General features: G+C 36.9%; 4 protein-coding genes, 1 long non-coding RNA gene and 1 pseudogene across 6 annotated transcripts; 4 read left to right on the forward strand and 2 right to left on the reverse strand.

Annotated features, from left to right (window-relative positions):
• Window positions 1–1,848: 1,848 nt before the first annotated feature.
• On the forward strand, window positions 1,849–4,940 carry LOC106380045. 2 transcript variants are annotated; one of them, XR_007331218.1, is made up of 5 exons: window positions 1,849–2,949; window positions 3,031–3,296; window positions 3,403–3,750; window positions 3,835–3,921; window positions 4,015–4,940. It is a non-coding gene; the product is annotated as an uncharacterized LOC106380045 (long non-coding RNA). The 2 variants fall into 2 exon arrangements; XR_007331217.1 differs by having other exon boundaries at window positions 3,835–4,940.
• A 2,391-nt stretch (window positions 4,941–7,331) lies between these two features.
• Window positions 7,332–7,946, forward strand: LOC111204704 (defensin-like protein 75). The gene is made up of 2 exons (XM_022699996.2): window positions 7,332–7,563; window positions 7,696–7,946. The coding sequence occupies exons 1-2, from the start codon at window positions 7,497–7,499 to the stop codon at window positions 7,875–7,877; spliced, it is 249 nt and encodes an 82-aa protein (XP_022555717.2). The 5' UTR covers window positions 7,332–7,496; the 3' UTR covers window positions 7,878–7,946.
• Window positions 7,947–8,672: 726 nt separating this feature from the next.
• On the forward strand, window positions 8,673–9,769 carry LOC125596731 (annotated as a pseudogene).
• Window positions 9,770–9,978: 209 nt separating this feature from the next.
• On the forward strand, window positions 9,979–12,135 carry LOC106382593 (adenylyl-sulfate kinase 2, chloroplastic). Its single transcript, XM_048771782.1, is given in 7 exon segments — window positions 9,979–10,900; window positions 10,903–11,103; window positions 11,188–11,306; window positions 11,398–11,442; window positions 11,444–11,486; window positions 11,575–11,621; window positions 11,708–12,135. Coding segments are annotated over 7 exon segments (792 nt in total). The 5' UTR covers window positions 9,979–10,665; the 3' UTR covers window positions 11,810–12,135.
• Window positions 12,136–13,966: 1,831 nt separating this feature from the next.
• Window positions 13,967–16,031, reverse strand: LOC125596724. Its single transcript, XM_048771775.1, has 2 exons — window positions 15,085–16,031; window positions 13,967–15,014 (listed from the first exon to the last, which is right to left on the reverse strand). Exons 1-2 carry the CDS (start codon window positions 16,029–16,031, stop codon window positions 13,967–13,969), a joined length of 1,995 nt encoding a protein of 664 aa, XP_048627732.1.
• Window positions 16,032–16,117: 86 nt separating this feature from the next.
• On the reverse strand, window positions 16,118–19,245 carry LOC125596725. The gene is made up of 3 exons (XM_048771776.1): window positions 18,512–19,245; window positions 17,949–18,426; window positions 16,118–17,551 (listed from the first exon to the last, which is right to left on the reverse strand). Exons 1-3 carry the CDS (start codon window positions 19,243–19,245, stop codon window positions 16,118–16,120), a joined length of 2,646 nt encoding a protein of 881 aa, XP_048627733.1.
• Between the last annotated feature and the right edge of the window lie 7,417 nt (window positions 19,246–26,662).

Below are 26,662 nucleotides of genomic sequence, written 5' to 3' on the forward strand. Positions count from 1 at the left end.
TGTTGATTAGGTAGTTAATGTAGGGAATTTAGCTAGATTTTTAGAAATTGTTAATTATAGAATTTGTTAATTCTGTTGATGTTAACTTCAAAGATTAAATTTTTTTGCAGGGCCTTCGAAAGACATGCTTACTCCCCATTACAGAGAGTTGTTCGGTGAGCCTGGTAGTCGTTTAAACCCGCCTTCTTTGACTCCCGGTTCTTCTTCAGCTCCCGGTTCTTCGGGTCCGGAGACTGTCCCCGAGACTCAGTCTTCTCAGAGAGTCTCTCGGTCGCCTTCTTCTAGTGCACCATCGGTTCCTCATGTGGCTCCTCCGACGATCCCTCCTCCTGTGCCTCCCCGAGACTCAGTCTTAGTTCTTTTTTTTTCTTCGGTTGTTGTATTATAAATTCAAAACTTATTTATATATAAAATATTTTTGTATTAATTTTTATTTTAAATTATAATTTTATTAATAAATTAAATAATTTTAATTATTTTTTTTACTTATATTTTTAAATTCTGTAAAATAAAAAAATGAAGTAAATTCGTAGCTAAATTATGACTTATTTACGTGGAAAGTTTACGAGGAAATGATGAGGAAGGTTAAACGAGTACTTTACGAGGAAATACTTTCGAGGTATTTACGTGCATTTTACGAGGAAATACTTTCGAGATATTTACGTGTAATTTACGAGGAACACCTTTCGAGGTATTTACGAGGAAATATAGCGACCTCCTTACGTGGAATGATTACGTGGTCTTTACGACGAAATGTTTTCCTCGCTAAGTTACGACGAATTGGCGATGAAATATGCGTTACGACGAACGAGTAACGACGAAACGTGTTTCCTCGCTAATTCCTCGTAAAGCCTCTTTTACGACGAACTCACGAGGAATACCGCCGTCGTTAATCTCATGTTTTCTTGTAGTGACTTAGAAGCTAGGAAAGTGAAAAACATTTAATATAATTAAAATTCAATATATGATATACACTTAAATAATTTGAAAACATATAGAGATTGTTTTTAGTTTTTTTTCTTTTGTTATATAAATAAAATCTAATATATTTTAGATCTAGTAATAAATATAAAATACTTTTTAAAATAATAGTAAAATTTAATAAATTTTGCTCCCAAACAACCTTTACCCTGGATATGCTACAGTATACATGAGTCAGTTTTCCTTATCCTAAATTTAGTTTCCTTTTCCTACCAATTGCCTAGATGATAGATTTCTATTCAAATTTCCAAGAAATCATTTATTTCTTCTTCTAAGTTTATATCTCCAATTTAATTATGTAGAGACCTGTTGTCAAAAAAATTATATAGAGATCTAAAAACCTATATAACCTACAAGGTTTTAGCAAAATTTATCAACGCCAAAACCTAAATATTAAGCCTCTACTTCCAAAAAAAACAAAAGAATGGAGCAGATCAGATTTAGAGATGTTGTTAGAACCATCGCAGTAGTTTTTTTGTTGGTCAATATTGCAGGTTAAGCAAGCATTCTCATTTTTAATATTCTTAACCATTTAAACATTATTTTAATTATGTCAAAGCTTAATATTATAGCTTCGACATTGGTTAAATTAAAAGTATACATAGTTTTGTTTTGGATTTTTAATATAAATGTTTTGATTATTGTCTTGTTTGCAGAACAAGCAACTGCAGTCTCTATCGATGATGCCGATTGTTATGGACTGTGCACTCCCCATTGTGACCAAACTTGCAAAGGATTAGGTTACACAGGTTGGTTTTGTCCATCTTTCAGAGGCAAGTCAGGCTGTTGCTGTACACCAAAAAAGAAATAAATTGTACATTCTGTTCAGTTGAACAACCAAATTTTGATGCATCATGTACTATGTATGATTACTAATAAAACCCCCAAAATAAAATATAAAAAACAATTCAAAATGTCTGGATTTGTATGGGTGAATATGTATGTTTGACGGATCTTTATACAAGATTAATATTAAATAAATGGAATCCAAACTGCGCAAATTAAAAGAACTACTATTGACCTCGAGATAGGTAGAATCTGACTTGCCCGAAACACGGCTTCATATGGATTAGTCCTACTTACGTACAGCCCAGAAACAAGCAGGAATCATCAACACCACCGATGAAGAATACAAGTAACTTTCAAATGCTTTAAACTCCTTACAAACCTGCCTTCCACCATCTCCCAAACACCAAGTCTTGTTCCGTTCATGTTTCATTATTGTCTTTTATTTTATTCCATAAAATTCGTTCTTCTTCTCTTTTATATATATAATCGTTATGTGTTTATATATGTTGGAAAATTGGCTTTGAATGTTGTAATTGCATTTGTTATATCAATAAAAGCAACCATGTAGTCATTTATTTTTGTTAAAGAAATTTTCTTTCTGACTTTTACTAGACAAAAAAGTCTCAGATTTGTTTACTCTTGTTTCTCTTATTTTCTATAAAAAAAACATCCAAATTGTTGCGCAAAAAAAAAAAACATCCAAATCCACCGTAACCAAATCTTACAATACTAAAAAGGGGATATCCTCAAATTCTAGCTATGCCACGTTGGTTAAGAAAATCAACCTATCAGGAGCTTCCAAATCGCCACGTCATCTCTTTGTTACTCGAAACAGGTTTTAAACGGGTCGGTCAATTCACGTGAGCTCAAAATATTAAAAAGAGCCCAAACCTCCTTCCAAGCACTGTTCAAGTCGTCTCTGTCTACTCAACTTCAAGATCATCGTTTCCGACCTCTGCAATCCAACGTTTCTGTTACTCACACTCATTCAATTTTGTACTTTAAACTATCTTAATAATAAGAGATATTACCCCATCAAAGCTTTTCACCTCCCCTTCTTTCTGTTCTTATATAAACTAATAAACCCTACATCAAAGCTTTCATTGAGGATCTGCGACCTCCATACAACCAAATGAAGATATGGCTATGAAATCGGCTTATATCTCCAGCAAGTCTCCAGTATGAATGTTTCTTTCCCAATTTTGTTTCATGGATTATAGAGAAATCTCATTAACCACTCACTGGTTTCTTTTCCAGCAGGACACTGTGATGCAAGGTTTCATATAATCGTGCTCCACTCTACCTCCCTGACCTCAAACTAGGATTCACTTATAGTTCAGGAACTTTTTTGCTATGAAAAGCAAAGAGATCTATTGAGTTGCTGATCTCGGTTTGGACATTTGCTTCACTCACAGCTCTGTCCTCTCCGATCTTGACCACGTGTGCCTCCTATTGACGCAGACAGGTTTAGGTTCAACTTACATGAGGTTTTGAAGCCAACTATAGACTCGGGGGTGACCTCTATTGTAAGCTGCTACAACTTTAAAATCATATTCAATTTGATTGCTTATCTCCGTAGTTACAGACATTTGAAGGCCCCATTTAACTGCAACTTCCCAACCAATGATGTAGATGTCGTTGGCCACATGAAGCTGCTAAATGGACAGATGCTCATTCAACGCCCGGTCCTTCACGAAGTGGCAACAGCAACCACACAGCGTGTCTTGATCCATTTGCAAACTAAGTAGTATATTGTCTTCATCTATTTCACATTCTCTGTATATAATAGTAAAGTTTCTAGCTATGAGTCTATAACGTATATTTGATGTTCTAATCATGGTTACTTTCCATACTCATGGTTCTGTTTATATTTGTATGGTTAGTAATCTGTATAGAATAGTTAAAGTTTCTAGAATCGGTACTTTGACGTTCGGCTCCGTATGTTTACAGACTCTTCAACTTCTACATAAATATCTCAATGTAATTTAGGCACACTTATCTTTCTCTTTTTTTTTAGTGTTTGATCTTCTACTAAGGGTTCTTTGTTTTATTTTTTACTTTCAGTGTTGCTCTGGTTTAATTCTGTTTGTATAATTTTGAGTCAAAACTCATACAACTTATATAAGACTTTTCCTGGAACACCTTCTACAGGTAAAATTGTGCTGATTACTTTGAAAGTTTATCATATAAGTTTTTTTTCGAAAATTCCAGCTCTGACTATACAATGTGTATTTCTAATTGAAGCCTTCATTAGGCCCTTTTTGATCCATAATTAAAAGGTTTGGCAACAGTGGAGAGGGATCCTTCGTGTCAGCCCATTACGAAGACGGAATTTGATATCGAGAGAAGAAAAGTTACTAAAGAGGCTATCATGGAGTTAATATCTAGGGAGATAACTGAGTACCATACTCATCTGCTAATGAATTCAAGTTTTATCTATCAAAAGTCTTAATATAATACTTGTGTTTGCATCTCTGAGAAAGCATTGTGTTACACCCAATCGCTAACATTGTCAGTGTTGTGCATTGTTGTTAATCAATTTAGGAGACAGTTGCGCATCTTGAAGAAAATAGCGGAAAAAGGGGCCCTGTGGCACCCCTAGAAAGGAAACATGCCTCTTCCCAGGTAAATCCGTATATTCTTTTTTCTTTTAGTGATTATTTGTTTTCACATGATCTTATTTCATTTATCTCCTCTCTTACTGACCGGGTAATATGCATTGTTAGCTTAGTTGTATATGTACATTGACATAATCAGAGCCTCATCTACAACCATCTTGTGTTGAACACTAATTTCTTTGAGCCTCATGTCAGCTTAATTTATATTATGTATTTTTATATTTTGGAACTGAAAAAATGTATCTTTACATTTGTTTTGCTCTATGGACATTGGACTGTACGAGGATCAACTCCAAATTGCATAAGTTACTGCTTGGTAGGGCGGATAACCTTTTGGCTTCTTCTTTGTAAATAATATGTATGGAGCAAGAAAGGGTTGGTGTTGATTCCGTCAGTCATCTTGAAATCAGCTGGAGACTGATCTGCGGCAATGTTAATTCTCTTGAAAACCCAATGTTGATGTCTAGGCGTTAGCTCTTTAAATGTAAACGACTTTGCAGTTCATAATCTGTAACTTTATATCATAGAGATTTGTCACTTACATTCTGAAAATTGGTACTGTAAGATAAGCAACAAACTCATTGGTACTTCTCTTTCCCTTAAGTATGCACCAGCAATTTATGTCTAGGTAGGATAAAATGAAATTTGTAAGTTTGAAAATGTTACAGTGTCCATGTGTTTTAAAAATACGCATTGCATATAGAGAGGAGACCAAAGCTCATCAACTGATTTCCTCTCTTATGTGGTTCTTTCAATCATCTTCTCTTTGTTAGACTTTAAATTTTTATTTTTCGTTAGTTCTTTGGCTTATCTAAATTTATGCAGGTTACTACTAAATTAAGTGTATTGCGATTTTTAACGGTGATACAAAATTAGCACAAAAAATATTGTTTCCTGCTTAAATATTTGACACTGAATATTGTTCTATAATAGGACATTAAGCACAAAGTTACATAAGAAAATTGAAGATTTTATTTCAGATGATTCAAAATCATGGAAAGATGTAGTTATGTAACGTAAAAATCATAATCTCCTATATATTAATTGAGAAACATTACAACTTATTTTCGTAGTCATGTGTCATCACTAAGATAATTTTTAGAATCATTAGAGAAATATGTTGGTCCATCTAATTATATATAATTTTTTTTATTAAACTCACCATAAATTCATTATTAATGTTTTTTATTATTTCCTTAAATAAAAGTTACGGAATTGCCTAATGTGGCTAAAGTATATATGACAATTAATGATTTTGAATAATAAATATTTGATAAAAATTAGTGTATCTTCTATCCTATTATTTAATTTTAAATTAGTAAAATAAGTTAAACAATCACATGAACCATATAATAAAATTTAGATTTTTCTGTATATGTTATATTTTGAATTTTTAAAAATGAATATAAATTGCTAAAACTGTTAAAAGTCTCGTATTCAAATTTTGTGATCCATGATTTAAAATTTTTGTTATGACAAAATACAAATGATTACAAAATCATATAAATAAAAAGTTTAATCTAATTAATTATTAAGATATATATATATATATATATTAAAATATATACCATTTAAAATTCATAATATTTTTAGTTTCAAAATTTACTTTGAACAAAATTTTTTGATAAAATATTTGAACAAACATTATCAACGTAATTTTTTAAAATATAGAAATTACTAAAATTATTAATCCCAGAATGAAAATTTTGGTATCAGTAATTTAAATGTTTTGCTATAAATTATTCAAATGATTAAAAAAATCATATGAGTATAAAGCATCATTTAATACATTAATATTAAAAGTATACTATGTATGTTAATATCATTTAAATTTAATTATGTATCCTATCTAATTGGAAAAAAAATATTGTTTGGATTAATAAAGTTGATTTATATGTTCGCACCAATTTAATTATATATGTAACAGCTACTAATTTATAATTATTCAGTATATATTTATTATTTCATAATATATAAAATATAATACATAAAATAATTTATATATATAATTTTCATTCCGCGCATGACGTGGATCTTAATCTAGTAATATAAGTAAAGATGAAACTTTTTTTCTTCTTGTTGCTACCTTCTCTAACGTTTCTTTTTTCTAGATGGAGATTTAGATTCACCATTAACAGAACCATGGCTCAAAATCATAAAAATTCATATTAAAAACACATTACTTTTTTCATTATTATTTTTTTTACATATAAAAATAACTCTGTCAATATTGTGAATTTAAATATTTATGTTCAAGGAACTGCAAAGCATAAGTAATCGGAAATGTGAAATTGTCGTGGTGACAAACATTATTCGTTAAATATATAAAGATAAAAGAAATCAACTTTTAAAAATGAAATACATTATGATTAATATGTCTTATTTACAGGAAAGTATATCATTGTCGACACAATTTTACTTTGACCATACAATAAAAATCATCAAAAGCTTCTAAAGCAGGATAAGATCTAGTAACTTTAATACATGAGCTTGAGCTAAAAACACACCAATACAACTCAAATGATTATTATCAAGAAAACCTAACAAAAAGAAACATTTAGCCCTCTTCCAAACATGTTATTCTAACAAACTTATAAAACACAGATTTATTACAGTTTAGAAAGGCCAAAATAAAGCTAGAAGCAACATTTCAACAACCAAAATCAGTGCATGTCATCTCCTCCCTTTTATACTATAAGTTAGATGTTAAGAAAATTGCAAATCTGTCAAATTTAAAAATCAATTATCCGCGCGTAGTGCGCAAAACGACCTAGTTCTAATAAAATCTGATGGACATTGAATAACAGTGGATTTTAATTCACTTTTAGCAAATCCACAATTGAATAACACTAGATTTAATTTCAAATTTAAATTTCATCAAATTCTAATAAATTACCAAATTCAATAACACCTCCTAAATTTAGTTTCCTTTTCTTAACAAATAACTATATATATGATAAATTCTAGGCAAAGTTTCCAAGTTTATACCACCCATTTAACTATATAAAGACCTACTGGCTTTTAAGAAACTTCTTCAACATCAAAACATAAGAAAATATTTACAAGCGCTACACATACAGATTAAAAAAAACAACTACGTCAAAAATAATGGACCAGATCAGATTTAAAGATGTTGTTGCAACCATCGTAATAATGTTTTTGTTGGTCATTGCAGGTTAATCAAGCATTCTAAATTTTTTGTTCTTATTATGTAGAAGCTTACGTTAAACTTTGACATTAGTTATAAATGTACATACTTCGTCTTTTTGGATTTTATAAATTAAATAACTTTTATTATCTTTTGTAGAACAAGCAAATGCAGCCTCTGTTGATGCCGACTGTTATGGACCGTGCAATAACCATTGTGAACAAACTTGCAAAAATAAAGGTTACACAGGTTGGTTTTGCTCAACTTTTAGAGTCAAATCTGGCTGTTGCTGTACACCAAGGAAGAAAATCTTTGGACAATCTGTTCAATTGAACAACTAAACTTTTGATGTAATAGTCTCTAAAGCCTCCAACAATAAAAATAAAATAATATTTTGAAAAGTTACAAAATGTCAAGATTTGCCTTGCTTATATATTACGGAGCAAGCTAAACGTATTATGGGTGACGTAATTTTTATCCAAGCCGGCTAACATCTCTAATTCCTGGCTATTTTCACTTCTATATGCTATAATAGAGGTAAAAATGCTTCATTCCATCTCCATTTCCACCTCTAAAATAGAGATTGCTATTTTTTCCTCTATTTATAGAGGAAAAATAGTATTCCTCTATTAGAGAGTCATATTTTTTTATTTTTAAAATAGTCTTTTAACTTTCAAATTTTTATAGTTGTAACCAAAATAATTATATTTATGAAAAAATATAGCTTTTTTGTAGGAGTATAATAATATTTTTTTATTTACATAATAGTTTTTTAACAAAACTTTAGTTTTAAAAAATTCATAAATTTATGAAAATATTTTAAAAGTTAAAAATAAATAAGGTTAGTTATCAACTTTTATAAACAAAATGTATCTTTTGTAAAATTAAAATAGAATCTTTTGAGAATATTCCTTTATAGAAGCAAAAATAGAGAAATACATTGGAAAGAAACTCATCTCTATTTTAGAGATGCTCTATTTTAGCGGTAAAAATAGGGGAATACATTGGAGATGACTAAACGTTGGGGGAGGGGGGGGAATGCAATTGTACTATTGATATTGGTCTATTCTGTAATATTAAAATAATCTGGGGCTTACGTCAGCAAACACAAATTGCAATATCACACAAACGCCGTCATGGAAGACGACGATCGGAGCTTCGCTACCGAAACCCTAGACGAGGCGTTGCTGAAGAAGCACCATGACATGCTCCAACGCTTCTCTGCTTGCCACCACGGTAGAAAATCCGATTCACCTCATTCTTCTTCGTCTTCTACGTTCGAATCTTCCTCCTCGTTCCTCTCCCGATTCGCCGATTCCAAGCGATCAATCGAGTCTCGAATCGCCTCCTCCTCTTCCGACGATTCAGCCAAGATCAAATCGGATCTCGCAGAGATCTCATCGTCGATCGACGATCTCGAGAACCTCGTCGCAGCCAACTCCTACTTCCTCCCCTCCTACGAGATTCGATCATCTCTCAAATCCGCATCGGATCTCAAACGGAGTCTCGACACCCTCTCCGGAGTCTTACTCCCGAGGAAGAAGTTCTCCTTGAAGACCAAATCGTCTTCTCCCACCACCGCAAAGATCCAAAAACGCGTTTTCGTTTCGCCTCCAAACGTCGCCGTCGTTCGCGATTCTCCTGGATTCAGGAACAAACACGGAGAGACTCTTTCGAAGAGCTTCAAGTCATCCTCGTCCTCGTCGTCGATCGGAGAATTCACGTTGTCGGATCTTGATTCGTGCCAAGTGAAATTGATCGGAGCAGTTAACGCTCTCTTCGTTCACGGATTGAGAAACTGCAGTGTATACGCAGGTCCGGTGATCGGTTAGATTCTGATAGAGGACGTGGAAGATTCTGTGTTTGTGATGGCGTCGCATCAGATTAGAATCCATCGTGCCAAGAAGTGTGAGAGTGAGGAGTCGTCCCATCATTGAAGACAGCAGTGGAGTCAGATTCGCGCCGTGCTGTTTGGATTGAGGAGGATTTGAAGACGGCGGGGTTGGAGGAGGAGACCGAGAGCAGGGCCAATGTGGATGATTTCTTGTGGCTGAGAGTTTGTGTTGCCGGAAGAAGAGAGGCTTTCTTCGGTTTCCATTTCCAGCGATGGCCATTCTTGATTAAATCATCAATCAAATACAATTTTTTTTTCTTTATTGATTGTGTTTGATTGTCGTAGGCTTGAATCATTGGAGAATTTTAGCTCAGAATCACGAGAATGCTTGTTTCGTTCTATCATGCTCATGGGAACTCTTAACCGAACTTGAACAGAAAATTTCGGCTCGGTTCATTTCCACCGGTTTAGTAACAGCTAACTGAGCTTGGGTACTATTGGGCTAAAAATAATATATGAACAGCGAGGCCCAATATAATTATCTGCCCAAATGTGGAAAGCTCAGCAAAGATGGAACCGCCTGCTTTTACTGTTTATCAGACGTCTTATTTTTTCATCTGAATTCATTCAGCCAAAAACTGTTTATCAGAAGTCAGAACTTGTTAAATTCTTTTTGTTCCCTTAATAAAATATTAGGAGAATTGACTGCGACAAGCAATCAAACAAGTACGGCAATATGAAAGTATTGAATATATTAAAAATATATTTGGTTAGCGCTTAGAAAGTCTTTCATGTGATACATTCAAACAAATTTGTTTGAACAAGATCCAGAAACTCTAGTAATAGGCATACTGCAATATATAAATAGTTAGCTTTATAAATCACATGGTTTCTGAATGGAGTATTGGTAGGTTGGTAGATGGAAAAAGTCATAATCATTTCTCAAAAAATAGGTCTCCAACAATGACACATTCACACATACCAAAACCACTATTTTTAATCAAAAACATTAAGTATGAAATTTGTTTTTACTAATTAGACGTTTTTTAGTAATTTTCTGATTAGTAAAATATGAAAATGTTAACTATCATTTTTTTTGTTAACGAAGGTTTTGTATTATGGAATATGATCATGTGTTTTTTATGGAGGATTCTCACCAGTTTGCTTCCTCTTAAGTCTAATTCCTCTCTATATATATTTTCAAATAATCTCTCTTTCTTATACATTAACTTATATAAGCAGATTTGTTTTGTACATTGATTCTGAGCTCTGCAACTTCTGTGATCAAAGCTTCAATGGAAGGATTAGCTATCAGAGCATCTCGACCATCAATTTTCTGCTCTCTTCCGGGTCTCGGCGGTGATTCTCAGAGACGACCTCTAAGTGACGGTTTCCTAAGGCTGCCGGCGTCGTCTAATGCGGCGGTTAACACAAACTTAGTCGCGAGTTCTGTTTCTTTTCATCCAATCTCCGCCGTCAATTTGTCTGCACAAGCTTCCCTCACCGCCGATGTCCCCGCCCTTTCAGACAACTTCTTCAACAAAAGGGTTGTGTCATCTGGATCACTGGTCTCAGCGGTTCAGGGAAAAGCACTGTCGCGTGTGCGCTAAGTAAAGCATTGTTTGAAAGAGGCAAACTTACTTACACACTCGACGGCGACAATGTACGTCATGGCCTTAACCGGGACCTCACTTTCAAAGCTGAGGATCGTACCGAAAACATACGCAGGATCGGTACCAAACGTTACAAATAAGCTAATCATGTTAAAGTTTAGCAAATAAAGTAATTATGAATGGTCAATGATGTTGAAACTTCAGGTGAGGTGGCTAAGCTGTTTGCTGATGTTGGAGTCATTTGTATAGCAAGTTTGATTTCTCCGTACCGGAGAGACAGAGACGCGTGCCGGTCCCTGTTACCCGAAGGCGACTTCGTGGAGGTACGTTAACGTTGTATTTGTTGCAGTCTGATCCTATATTATGTTTTTTTTTTTAATTTAAATTAATTAAGAATGTTTAAATTTGTTTTAGGTTTACATGGACGTTCCTCTGTCTGTGTGCGAGTCAAGAGATCCAAATTAAGGGGTTGTACAAGCTCGCACGTGCCGGGAAGATCAAAGGTATTACTTTTCAAACAAGTTATCTCTTGGAAGTCAGAAAAAAAAACAATCTATATTCTTTCCTTTACGTAAATGTTTCTTTATTCAGGTTTTACTGGAATCGATGACCCTTACGAGGCGCCATTGAATTGCGAGGTTCGTTATGTTTATTCAATGATGTAGCTGAAGAACTTTGTGCGTAGATTCTAAGATATTTACTATTATTTTATGTATATTTACAGGTCGTGCTGAAACACACAGGAGACGACGTCTCTTGTTCGCCACGTCAGATGGCTGAAAACATCATCTCTTACTTGCAAGACAAAGGTTACCTTGAAGGCTAATTATTAGTCAAATCTGAAAAATCAAAGAGAAAAAAAAAACAATTAGATTTTGTAATGGTTAAATGATTGCTCTCTCTGGTTCTCTCGTAAGCTTGAGACGTGATATACGACAGTGTCTCGCTTGTCATACTATCATTTGTTCTTGAATTGTGTTAAACTCGAGATCCAGAGGAAGGGAACACATATATTTCTAATTTAGTTACTTATTGTTACTGATTATGTTGTATACTTTTTTTTACTGTGTTGTATACTTGTATTACTAATAAAATGAACTTCTCTGTAATTAATTTGTCTTAGTGAATTAATATTTGATAGTAATTCTTCTCTTTACTGAAGTATTAACTCAGCTAGTGTCCGACGCGAATGATAATGTTTCGCCGTTATGAATTTGAATGTAAACCCCTTTTTTTTGCTAAATCGAATTAAAATCATGAATGCTTTCAAATAACCATAAATCAAAGTCACCATAAGGTTTTATATTTTAAAATAGAATTATGCCGCAATTCGTGAAATTTGACAGGTGAGATTTGACGGATGTGCACGTTTTTTTTAATTTCTGCATGCATTTCACCCTACGCAGTACGCGTAATGTATACACAGAAATATGAAATAAAACAACTACCATGGCGAAAATAACACGTCATTTAGGGTGATTAACTCTTGCTCATCGTATGAGAAAACATGTATTTTTATATTAATCCAACAAATTGTTAATTCAATTAGCTCCATTAATCCAAAAGTTGGTATAGTGGCGCTCCCTGAAAATTAGCTCAATATACGTAAGCTAAAGAAGATGAATTAATTTTTTTTTTAAGTATTGGATCGAGTTTTTGAATACACAAATCCAATACAAATCATTTATGAAAATATTTGTTCAATCAAACCCTAACAAATTCGTGCTCGAGCCCTTTTCCAACTACACCAGTTCGTCTTACTTCAAATTTTGGAAGAGTAAAACATTTCAACAGGTGGTAATGCTCGAAAATGACAAATGGTTAGGGAATTTGCAAACATTTTTAAAAAAGTTTTTAGATGCGAAACGATTTTCAGTCTTTTTTTTTTGTTATCAGATTTTCAGTCTTATCTCCTTCTTTTTAACTTATAATTTTTGGTGAGAAATTATCAATATTGATGCTTTGTGAGTTAGAAGACATTTTACAACATTTACAAAGGATCCCGGCCCACATAAAAGTCGCCTGTTTTAATTAGCTATTCCCTGTGAACGTATGTGAAAATTTGAAAGTTACAAAGTTTGCATTCCGTATAACCAAAGTAGTATAGAACAACCATAGCGATAGAATAGTAACAACGAAATAGCATATTACATATTTGAAATGTTTACAATTGCATGGAAATATGTAATGCTTATCCCTGTGTTTACCGAAACAGTATATAAACTAAATCTTAAACACTAATTGGTAAGCCCTAAAAAGAAATATAAATTCTAACTCAAATATCAAAATATACAAATAATACATATGAAGCATTATTAAAACAGAATAGTAACAAACGAACTAGCGTATTGTTCAAATTTTGAAATGTCTATGATTACATGGAATGAGGTAATGTTTACCCTAAACGTCAATCCAAATCGTACATAAACTAAACCCAAAAAAACTAAACACTAAACCTTAAATGGAAATATAAACCATAACCCAAATATCAAAATATGCATAGTTCATGATATAAAGCATTACAAAAATATAAACCTTAAACCCAAATAGAATGGAACAAAATAAATAGCATAGTATATATTGGTGAAATTATGAAATGAATATGTTTGCATTAAAAAAGTTAATGCTAACCCCAACCTAAACCTCCACCTTCCAAATGCTAAACCATTTTTTTTAACAAACTAAACTTGCATTTCTCATCAAACGAAGTCTAAGCTCCACGAGTGGAGTTCATTACAGATGCAGCTAGAGCTGATTTTGCCACAGAATCAGCTTTTGCATTATAGTTTCGAGAAATAAAATTAAAGGAGATTACATCAAAGAAAGGGATAAAATGGTAGATATCAAACATGATACCGAACAGTTCAGATTGGCACCCTCCCTTCTTCAACAGTGTGATGAGGGATGAGGAATCAGATAGAACCGCCAGGGATCGGACGTTTGAATACACGGCGAGAGACACCGCACGCTGCACTGCTATGGCTTATGCCATTAAAGCTGATGACACATGGTTATGTGCTTCTGAAAAGATGGGAAGCATCACAGTATTATCACCGGAAAATATTCCACCTATACCACATCTGCCGGAGTTAGAATCCCAGGACGCATCGACCTTACACACTAGGATTCCAGGTTGGAACGTTGGGGGCGGGCAAATATCACGGCGGTGGGGTAATGGAGAAGAAGCGTTAGAAGCAACGGTTGCTCTGTTTCCGACTTGAGCGTTACTCCATTCTCTTGCATCTTTAATGCTCTTGAGGATGATTTCTTGTGCTGTGAAGGCTATGTTTTCAAACGCAAACTTGTTTCTAGCTTTCCATAAATTCCAGACCACCCAAGGCCACGAGGGTGCATTAAGACCCACTGATGGTAGAGGAAGGAAGGTATCTCCTTGTTTAAACATTTCTGCAACCGAAGAGACAGAGCAAAGTGGTCTTACAGTAATCGGCATGTTGCACCATACATCTTCCGCTAGTGGACACTTAAGAACGACATGGAGATCATCCTCATGCTCCCCACACGTTTTACAGTTAAACCTCAGAACTCCTCTCCTTTCCAAATTGGAGCTAACAGGGATGGCATGTTTCATGACTCTCCAAAGGAAATCCTTGATCTTGGGGGCTGTTTTGACGTTCCATACATGTTTTAACCAGTTCACTGGATTGTTTGCCTCCGTAACCGGTTTATCAGCAATGATCGCAAGACCATAACCAGTTTTGGTGGAATATAAACCTGACTTCTCCGGGAGCCAGAGTAGCTTGTCTCGCGCAAGAGTAGAACTAGTTTTTATTCTCAAAATATCATCCTCATACTGAGGTAGGATCCTTCTGATCTTCTCCACTTGCCATTTATTTGTAAGTGGACACAAAAGGTCAGTGACTTTCAGAGGGGCGTGTTCCATTGTAGCGAGACCAACTGGTTGTTTTGGAGAAGTGAAAGAGAGCCAGGGATCATCCCATAACCGGATGCTTTCGCCATCACCCACTGCCCAGCTGAGCCCTTTCCTAAGAATCTCTCTTCCAGCCAAGATACTGCTTCATCCATGAGAGGCATTGAGTGGCACTGGACAGTCTAAGAAGGATGAGTTTCGAGAGTATTTACCCATTAAGACATGTGCTAGGAGGTTGTGGTTCGTTTAGAATTCGCCAGCCAATCTTAGCAAGAAACGCATCATTAAAGGTTTCCAAGTCTCTAAAACCAAGACCACCAGCATATTTTGGCAACGTTAATGTTTCCCAAGCTACCCAACACATCTTTTTCTTCTCCGGGTTAGCGTCCCACCAAAATCGTGTCAAGATCGACTGGATTTGCTTACAAAGAGAGATTGGGATCTTGAAACATGACATAGAATAGCATGGCATTGCTGCAAGCACAGACTTGAGCATCACTTGCTTTCCGGCGCCCGAAAGGAATCTAGTTGTCCAACTATGAGCCTTTTGCCTTATTCTGTCCAGAATCGATGCAAAGATGTCTCGTTTCCTACGACCAAACTGTTCAGGAAGCCCTAAGTATTTCCCTATACCTCCCTCCATAGAGATCGACATGCTGTTCGTAACCGGAGCTCGAACACAGGCTTGCGTCTTAGCTGAGAAGGTTATAGCAGATTTTTGTGGATTTATCCTCTGTCCCGAAACTGCTTCATAAGTGGCCAATATCTTCATTAACGCTGCGACACACGACGGCTTGGACTTGCAAAAGAACATGGTATCGTCAGCGAAGAGGAGATGGTTTATGGGAGGACTATGTCGAGATATCCTGACCCCGGGAAGAGATCCATCCGCTTGGCCTTTCGAGCATAGTGCAGAGAGAACTTCAGTGCGTAGGATAAAGATGTGTGGCGACAGAGGATCCCCTTGTCGGAGCCCACGCGATGGTCGAACCAATCCTTGTGGTGAACCATTTATCAAAAAGGAGTAAGACACTGATTCGATACATGTCATTATCCAAGATATCCAAACTAGATCAAATCCGAGCAGTGTTAACACTTCCTTCACAAAGTTCCATTCAGTCTTATCGTAAGCTTTGCTCATATCCGTTTTCACGGCCATAGAACAATATTTCTTTGCCTCAGAAGTTCGCAGATAGTGTAGGGTCTCATGCGTGATAAGCACATTATCCGTGATCGCTCGCCCCGCTACAATAACGGCTTGAGTCTTCGGGTGAGTATTTTTGCGATATTCTTGTAGTGAGTGTTGCATAACTCAATAGGCCTATAATGTGCTACTGATCGTGGCTCCGTGATTTTGGGAATAAGCCGTACATGAGTCTCGTTTTGATGCGGATGTAGCTGGCTGGTGGTGAAGAATTCTCTAACATCCTTTATAACTTCATTACCCACAATATGCCAGTAAGACTGGTAAAAGGTTGCTGAGAACCCATCGGGACCCAGAGCCTTGCCTCCATTGATAGAGTTTACCGCAACTTTAATCTCCGAATCGCTCGGAATTGTTGTCAACATAGCATTCATCTCTGGAGTGACCTTTTTGGAGAGGAGTCCTTGGAGTTGGGAGAAGGATTCATTGCCATTGGATGTGAAAATTTTGGCGAAGTAGAGGGAGATCACTCTAGCGATGTCATGTTCTTCATATACCACGCCTCCTTGGTCATCCTCAAGAACCAGAATGGAGTTTATTACTCGTCGTGTTCTAGTGGCTGCGTGAAAAAACCCCATATTCCGATCTCCTTGCTTGAGCCATTGAATTCTACTCCTCTGCTGCCAAAACATTTCTTCTGCTAAGTACGCTCGACCTAGTTTCGAATTCATGTGCTCAATGAGTGCTGGGTCTGGTGTGGCAGCAGATAGCGCTGTCTCTAGTGCCTGTTGGTTCCGCTCTATAGCCACATTGCTTTGCATTTGTTGTTCCTTTGCCCAGCGGATGATATTTCTTCTGCGAGCATTCAGTTTCTCTATCACAGAGTTGAGTGGAGAAGAGTTCCATGCTGTGTCGATTAATTGAGTAACCTCCTCATGTTCCGTCAAAGCTCTATTGAATCGGAACATGCCTCGTCTTTTTGGTTTATCCGAGTTGAAGTATGAGATCAGAGGCCTATGGTCCGAGCCTTCGAACCTTAGGTATCGACATCTACCCATCGGGTATGCTTCCAACCAAGAACAACTCGCCATAGCTCGATCTAGCCTAGATCGTATGAAGTGTGTGTACTCGTTTCCCCGCCATAACAGTTGTTCTCCTGAGTGTTTGAGATCCCACAATCCATTTTGCGCCACAAAGGATCGGAAAGCAGTAAAAGAGCCTTCAGGTCTAGTAGGCCCTCCAATCTTCTCTGCATTATTGAGGATATCGTTGAAGTCTCCCTTAAGTAACCATGGGTCATCTCGTCCCTGTCCCACCGTGGTTAGCTTGCTCCAGAAGGAAGCTCTATTTTCTGCAGCCGGTGCACCATAAACGAAGGAGATAAAGGACATGCTTCCTTTGTGCACAATTCTAGTATCTATAAGGCTGGGAGAAGATTGAAGAATTGTGATGTCTGTATCATCGTTCCAAAAGAGAGACAGGCTGCCACTAAGGCCATTAGGTGTAACCGAGAAGTAATGAGCAAAGCTGAGGCTCTGTAATTTTTATTGATATATTCATCCTCATTTTTTGTTTCCATAAGAAACATTACATTAGGAGCCATCTTCTTGTGGATCTCCTTTAAACGCCGGATTGTCTGGACACTCCCAAGTCTTTGACAATTCCAGCTAAATATGGCCAAGGAAAAGGTTTTTTTTGGGGCCGAAAATCCACCCCACCTCGTGTACTTCCCGATATAAACACTGTCGACGGTTGATCATTCTTTTTGCGTTGTTTACTGGACCCAACCTTATCACAAGGTAAATTGTTATCTTTTTCCACTACCAGCTTTCTCCTGGTTGTTGTGGATGCTCGTGCAGTGCTTGGTTTCCTTTGGAGTATTCCAAGTAGTGGGCTTCTAGCTATGCGCTTCTTGATTGGGGTCTTTGTTACCCTTCTCTTGTTTGCTACCTTACTCTGTGGAGCAATTGGAATTACACCCCTCTTGATTGTCCTCCAGCTCCCAGCACCGAGCCTAAGGGTTGCAGGGATCCTTCCTGCTAATGGAGATGATTCCTCTATTATCTCCTGATTTACCATCTCAACTTCCTCGGTTCTGATCACCGCTTTTTGGAGACGTCCTGACTCAAAACTAGGAGTTCTTCTAGCTGGCTGTTCTTCATTAGGGATGGGATAAGTGAGATGTGCCAAAGCAGATCTTTGCTCTTTTGAACCTGAGGTTGTACCTTCGTTGCCATTAAGAGGGATTCCGAGATGATCCTTGAGAGAGCGAGTTGGAGTGACCTCATCTCTAGGATTAGAGGGTAGGTTGCGCTCTGCCACAGGTAGTATTGTCCCTCTGATATCAGAGTTTGCAGAAGGAGTTACTGGTAACTTTTGGTGAGCAAAAGATCCCGAGTTGGGTCTGTTCCTTTCAAGAACACAGTACTGTTGAGAGGGAGCATTGTTTCGGTAATAGTCAGAGTTAGTGCAATTTTTTTCTGGAGAGGATTGACTGGTCTCTTCTGTGATCCTCTCTGCGAGTGTAGTAGCCTCTATCTGAGGTTCTGTAGCCTCTGTTTTGTGCATAACTATCTTCAGACTGTCGAGTAGAAGTCCGGAAAACCTCGGGTCTTATGTACCCTCTCCTATCGTCATGCCGTTTCTTCTCCGCTTCTATTCTCTGTAGCGCAATCATCTGCGTAATGCCTAGCTTTCTTTCTTTAGGCGGTAGTGCATTTTGAGGACGCTGTGGGCAGTCAGATTCCTCATGAAATAGAGAGAAGCAGGTAAAGCAATATTTTTCGATTTTGATGTATTCAAACTCAACTTCTGTTACATCCTCTGTGGGAAGTTCTATCTCCATTTTCATAATTAACGGCTGTAAGCCGTTAACCTCTACCCAAATCTTAGCCTCCTTAGCATCTTTAACAACATAGTTTCCCAGTTCTTTATCAATCGTTTTTACAGTGCCCTCTGACCAGTAGTGTAGAGGTATACCGTGTACCCTTACGTTAAAGGAGATGTTTGATGGGAAGTGTTCCGACACCGTTGGCTCCCATCGCTGCATTAGAAGCATCCACCTTTTGTAGTGGTAGCTAGGGTCCCTTTTCAAGAACCTGAAGGAGGTCAGTTTTTGTTTCAAATTTGATGTGAAACTTGTCGAGTCCCAAAGCTTACCCTCAATCCTTCCTTCTAGGTTCCAAATTTGGGCCATAAAGTCAATGACGGCTCTAGGTTTTTGAATCATCGGGTTTGTCAATCGTCCGATAATAGTCAACCGGTTGGCCTCAATGAGGTCATCATTTTCATCATTTGTCGGTATGCACACTGGAAGTTTCTTGACCGGGAGGTCAGGCGGAGCCTACCATTTCTTCTTCTCTGAGCGACTGAATCGTCGAGCCATGAACAGAGTATGAACCAGTAGTATGAGCTTTATGCGGGCATAGCTTTCTTTGTCACAAGACTTGTTGAGGATGTTTATACGAGGTTATATTAACCTAAATCAGCGTCGTTCAAAGCTCTTATAGTTTCCGGAGAGTAGTAAATGTTGTTGCAATAACTTCTGTGAGTAAATGCTTCTGAGGGAGTTGGAACATAGCATAAAGAGGTTATAACAACCAAGGTTTGAAGATAGCTCCAGTTACTCTTCCGCCATAAGACTAGATCTTAGGTCTGTGTTATCGGAGGAAGCTGAGGAGGTGACATGGATCTGGGAGTTACCGGCACAGGGAGACCTGGCTGGCCCGCCGACGGCGTTGGGGGCAGAACCCGGTGAGGCGACGGTCTGAGGAGAGCTCCGGAAAGGGAGTTACTCTAAGATCCGTTGGCTATTTCTAAAAGGAGAAAGGATTTGAACAAGAAGCAGGGAATTGCAATGGATAAAGCCTAAAAAGGTGAAAAAGCCGGGCATAGCAGGTGACAACAGAGAAAAAATGGGCGGGTAAATACTTTTCTCTAGTTACGTGCCCGAGAGAGAATTCTTTTTATAGTCAAATACGCTAACTTTGTTCTTCCACTTTTTTGATGAATAACTCTCAACTTTCATGCTCAACAAGCCACGACGATACATCCATATCGGTGTCGTCAAAGAAAAAAAATGTGGATAGCTTTTCTGTTATTGTTAAAGAATGGGGGACCCAAATACTAAACCCTAAATCTTAATCAGTAAATCCTAAACCCAATTATAAACACCAAATCCAAATATAAATTCTAAACCCAAATAGAATGATAGGTGAAATTGTGAAGTGTCTATAATTGCATATAAGAAGTTAATGCTGGTCCCAAATTCAGATTGACTATAGATAAATAGATGAAGATTAACGGCATTAGAGAAAAGAGGTGGAATAAATTTCATTCAACATCACATTGTATTATGTTTTATTTGATGTGATAATAAATTATATTCTATTTACATTTAATATACTCTTTCTCTTTACAAAATCTTATACACATCAATATAAAACAAAAACATACACTGATACAAAACTCATATCAATTAACATGAAACAATAACGAATAAGATTGAGCCCTATTTTTCAAGCATCAAATGAAATATAACATTGTAAATAGTAATTATATATTAATAAACATGGCAAATAAGAAAACAATCATATTTGAAGGAAAGACAATATGTTTCATTTCATAAAATAGTATAGAAATACATTCCTTGTTCATCTCCTTCCTCGTCTTCAAACACAAAATTGAAACTTACTGGCTTCGTCTTCACTCAGTTGAGAAGATGGATGCACGGAGCCGAAACGTCGTCGACCCAGGTCATGCTCCTCGCCGCATCGTCTGTAACTGCGGCGGTGAGCTGGCGGGTTCGGAAGCAGAGAAGGTTGAGATTTTGGGAGAAATTTTGTGATCACAAAATACTCTCAGAAATCTCACATAGTCAATTTCATCAACCATCCCACAAATCTGAGAAGAAACAGATTCACCTTCTCCAAATTAAAAAATTACTTGCAGACCGTGAGTAAATATCAAAGAGCCACGAGTAACTTTTGAAAGATAATTATTAGGAAGTTTTATTTTTTATCCTTCAGGTTTTACCGGTTGTGTTGAGGGGCAAAATAGAATTATTATATAAAAGTGAAGCCGTGTATAGACGTACTAGGAAAATTGGTTATGTAGCTAATTAGTACTTTTTCATCGTCATACATTCCAATTTCCCAAGTTTTTTTTCCAATTTCCCAAGTTTTAATCAACTTCAAGTAATGTAAAATAAAAACGCTGGTTACGTGCAGTGGTGGACCGAAGAATAAATTTTAATCTGGGTCAAACAATCAACTAAAAAGAAATAAAGATTCAAAGGGGTAAGCTAAAAGAATCGAACCAGAGATATGAGGGAGCAGTATGCGAACTTTACCAAAAAAATTTTTTTTGTCAACTTTTTAATTTTATAAATCCCAAAGGGCTAAAAAGAGTACAATTTTTAGGGTTTCCACATTATACATACGTGGCAACTTAATACTAAAGATACAAACACGTGGCTAAAAGAGAACATGCAATTCTGAACTGAGCTCCTCCACCGGCAATTCTCGAGTGCCGCCGTAAATTGAAGCTTTGTCTTCTCTGCCGCAAGCTTGCATCGTCATTGATTTGTACTCCCCGAACTCCTCCTTTCACCCAAACCTTTGCTCGTATTCAGGATCTCCGTCTACATCAGATGTTAACTCTGAGAATGCTCAAATAACCGGATATGAGAACTTTTGTCAGACCATCTTCAGGCTATAGAGAAGATGCCGACTCTGCTAGATCTCCTTCCAAGTCAGCTGAGGCCATATCCATCATCACTGCTTCCTTTCTGCTGAGATACTTTACTCATAAGCCATCTAACAGCTCCATAGAAGAAGAGTAAAGATTGACTCTCTTAAGAAAAGATTAAGTGCATGTCTGAGAAGAAAGAGAAAGCCGAAACACCGAACAAATGGAATCTAAACATTTCTTTGTGAAAGAGGAGAACATGAACTTTATTTATCTCAATACAAATAAGGAGAAGCTAAAGCGTGAAGAACAAGCCCAAATATGTATTGAGATTACACTTCAAAATCGCCAAACGAAGTTTAAAAATCCGCCAAGCGGAAGCTAAAATCGCCTAAGCGAAGATATAGAGAAGTATTTTACAACAAAACATAAGGCAAATCTCTTTCTCCCTGTGAAAGATAAGAATATGTGAACAAGGAAAGAAAAAGAGAATTCTCTCTCTCTAAAGAGAAGAGAGAGAACCCTCCTGAACTTTACCAATTTTGATGGTTATATTTCAATAATTTTGTTTACGTTTTAATGATTTTTGGGGTGTCACATGACACTGTACACTTGGTTGTGGGTCCGCCACTGGTTGCATGTAATTTATCTTTTGCATATCGACTAGCATTAGAGAAATTTCAATAAAAATATTTAGTAGAGTATTTCATGCTTTAGAGAAAAAAAATTAAAAGCAAATTTTGAAAAAAAAAATGAAATAGTCTCTCATTGGAGACGTTAAAGAGCAACATTAGAGCATGATTATTGATTAGAAACCATGTCAGTTTCTAAAATAAGAAAAAATAATATTAAATTTGTTTATTTGTGTTTACTTGTAATTGTGAAGATGAAGCAATAAGAAACAAGATGGAATCAGGCGAATTTAAATCAATCATGAGTTGAGGTAATATGATGGAAAGAGTTGGGAAGAGTTAGAGAATTTGTCCCAATCAGCCTCGGATAGAGCCAACAATCTAAGGACACTAATGGAAAGACTTGGGATCAGTATACACCAAGAGAAAGGGGCCAGTACACCTGAGGCGAGTCCCCATCAGTTCACTCCACCTACTGAAGTTGATACTAATGTGATTGAGATTCCTCACTTTGATCCTGAGGGGGACAATTAAGCTGAACATAATCAGGAGGATTCAGCAAGTCATGATCAAGCTGAGCATCATACACAAGAGGAGCAGGATCATTACACTACTCAAGAGGAGCCAGTAGTGATTGCAAGCCAGCCTCAGACTAATAATGATCAAGTAGCAACTGAGGAAAGTAGTTCACAGCCGGCTCTAAGAAGAAGTTATAGGATCAGAAAGCCGGTGGATCTAAACTGGAAGAACATGGTCTACTTCAATGCTCAAGCTGTGGCCCATCCTATACAAGGAGTGTACTCTCTAGCTCATTATCCCCAAGAACATGTGGTGTTTATTGGAGACTTGGATCAGGAATACATTCCAAAATCTTATGAGGAAGCTATGAAGCATGAGGAATGGAAAGAATCAGTGGGCAGTGAGACTAACGCCATGATCATCAATGATACATGGTATGAAGCTGAACTACCTAAAGTCAAGAGAGCTGTAACAAGCCGCTGGATCTTCACTATCAAGTACAATGCTGATAGGACAGTAGAAAGGCGCAAGGCAAGACTAGTAGCAAGGGGCTTTACTCAGCCATATGGAGATGATTACCTAGATACCTTTGCATCAGTTGCTAAACTTCACACCATAAGGATAATCCTATCTTTGGCTGTCAACTTAGAGTGGGATCTATGGCAAATGGTGGTGAAGAATGCCTTCCTACAAGGAGAACTAGAAGATGAAGTCTATATGAGGCCACCTCCTGGTATAGAACACCTAGTAAAGCCTGGAAATGTTCTTAGACTCAAGAAGGCTATCTACGGATTAAAACAATCACCTAGGGCATGGTACCACAAGCTCAGCACCACACTCAATGGAAGGGGCTTTGTAAAATCTGAGGCAGATCATACGCTCTTTACACTCACCAGCAAGCAAGGGATTGTTGTGATCTTGGTATATGATAATGATATCATCATCACCGGGAGTGACAAAGAAGGTATACTTCTAACTAAAACTTTCCTTAGATCATCTTTTGATATCAAAGACTTGTGAGAGTTAAAGTACTTTCTAGGGATTGAGATGTGCCGATCCAAGGATGGGCTATTATTATCCCAAAGGAAGTACACACTTGATCTGCAAGCACCAAGGTTTGTGAGTTCATACATTCCAAGTTAGGACTCGTAGATCTTTCATCACACTGATCCTCTTAGCCATGAAGTGTTCTACTCTTTTTCATTGGCTTGGTTTTTATCCCATGAAGTTTTTCCAATCTAAAGGTTTCAATGAGGGAATGCTTCATGGTTTCCAAGCTTGACCAATTCCTATGGTCAAGCTTGAGGGGGAGTGTGAAGATGAAGCAATAAGAAACAAGATGGAATCAGGCGAATTTAAATCAATCATGAGCTGAGTTACCTTGTGTTCCAAGTCTTTCCATACAACCTAATACCTAGAGTGAAGTGCAAGACAATGGATATACCACTACAAGGGACAAGCATGCATGGGTTGGTTAAGGTCTCAAGACAATGCAGATGCCACTACAAGGGACAAGCATGCATTGGTTGGTTAAGGTCTCAAGACAATGGAGATACCACTACAAGGAACAAGCATGCATGGTCTAGGCTCCTATTAGTTTATTATATCTCATCTACCATTTTTCATACTTGTAACTTCTTTATATATGAGATGTTCCCATAAACAAATGATCCAAGGAAATAAGAGATTCCTCCTTCTTACTCTCTTACTTTGCAACAAACTCTCTCTTTCTTATTCATATGGGGCGATTTTAAACTCCTCCATCATACACACAACCATCTCATAAATCACTAAAACTTACAATAATGGACTGACATCTGTTGGTAGAAATTTTAAACTTGTTGTGAAAAAATCTGCAGTGAGAGTTTTTGTATACTCCCTTTCCTAATTTAACTAATTTTTTTTTGACAACAAACATTTACAGACTCATGTTGACTCTGTAAACCAAATCGGTAACTCCGCATCCATGTGAACGACGAAAGACGGTTGTTTCCTAGCACTGCGTGCTAAGCTATCCACCCATAGGTTCTCCGTCCTGGGTACATGAACGATGCCTGAGTTGAGGAATCTTCTTTTTAAAAGCTTAATGTCTTCCATGTAACTTTCAAATGCTGGCCATTCTTCTGGTTTTGAAACCATCTTCACCAATTGAGAACAATCTGTTGCAAACGTAACCTGAAACTGTCTTAAATTCTTCATACATTCCATTGCCCAAATTAGTGCCTCCACCTCCGAATGAAGAGGTGAACGACATGCCCTTACATTCCTTGCTCCTAATAAACCATCAAAACCCGGTAAAGTGCTATACCGGCATTGCCCTGAAAATAAATCCTTATCTTTCCATGAACCATCTATGAAGCACCATCGTCCTGGAGTCACTAGTGTGGGTCTGGTCTGTACCAGATGCCCCCTCGTTTGATCATTTACTACATGTGCCTCAGCCCAAAGTGATGATTCCAATTCTGCTATTTTAAGTGTGTTCCTTGGATCAATATCCAGATTGTTAAACACTTTGTTATTCTGACCTTTCCATATATACCATAATATCCATGCAAATTGGTGGTCATCCATCTTTGGATTGACTATCCAAAAAAGATGATCCTTGTTAGTGAAAAAAGAACTAATAGGAAAAATATTAGGATTCGATGGTATCTTAGATAATACCCACACTTGACGTGCTGCAGGACATTCAAAAAACACATGGTTTATTGATTTCTCCGGATCTCCGCATCGAGCACAACATATATCCTCTTGTATTACTCTCGTTTTTAGATTTTTCATTACCACTATACATCCTGAAAGGATTTGCCATAAGAAATGCTTTATCTTCGGGGGGCATCGCACTTTCCAGCAGAAAACTTTTAGTATATCGACTGTGGGACCATAAAATTCTGGTGGCTTTTCCTTATCAGGATAGACCCGTTCCACTTGATAACCTGATTGGACCGAGTATTTCCCATTGTTAGTGAAATGTCATCCATACCTATCTTCCATCTGATTTCTAGCTAATTGAATACTTTCAATAATTTTAAATCATGAGGATCCACCAAAGCCCTGATTGCCTGTAAATTTCATGTTCGGGATTCCGAGTTAATGAGAGAATCCACCATGAGGTACGGGTAATTTAACTAATTTTTCTTTTTTTTTAAATGATGAATACTTTATTAAGTCAATTAAAAATGGACACATCAGTACCTAGTCTCTCGAGAATAGTGTAGAAGCTGTTCCCAGAGGTACGCTTCTTACATTTCAGTGTCCATTTCTCCTACTAGCCTAAGAATCAACGCTGGTGCTCTAGGTATTGATTGGAAAAATGTGGAGTAAAAGAGAGTAAATAATAAAGGGTAGAAACTTTGGAAATTGAAATGAGGAAAGAGAACAAAAAAATAGAGTAAACTCGTTTCGCTTATAAACTCCAAAGTAAATATGTGAGTGATTTTTTTCCTTGCGTACAGTGACCAGAGTAAATAAAAAAAACTTGGAATTTATTTGATTGACAATTTTTTAGCAGAAACTGGAGTAAGACGAGTAACATCAAATCAAGAGTAAAAGTTTACGCCATATGTACCATACAGTCAAAGCTTCAAAGAATCTGTTCGGAAACTCTTTTGTTTTGTTGTCTTATAAATGAAGAAAAATTTACACTCGGATACATTTTTTGACTTATCAATTACATAGAGAGTCACTTTCCATATAAGACACACTTTCGTCTTGTTCTTTGTCTATTATATCCTCCAACTTAACTTTCGCTCACTTATATTTTTCAACTAAACGATACATATGACTAACTCCTAATTTTTTTAGATT

The sequence above is a fragment of the Brassica napus genome, unplaced genomic scaffold (assembly GCF_020379485.1).
Source record: "Brassica napus cultivar Da-Ae unplaced genomic scaffold, Da-Ae ScsIHWf_1269;HRSCAF=1813, whole genome shotgun sequence".
In the NCBI taxonomy this organism is placed as follows: domain Eukaryota; kingdom Viridiplantae; phylum Streptophyta; class Magnoliopsida; order Brassicales; family Brassicaceae; genus Brassica; species Brassica napus.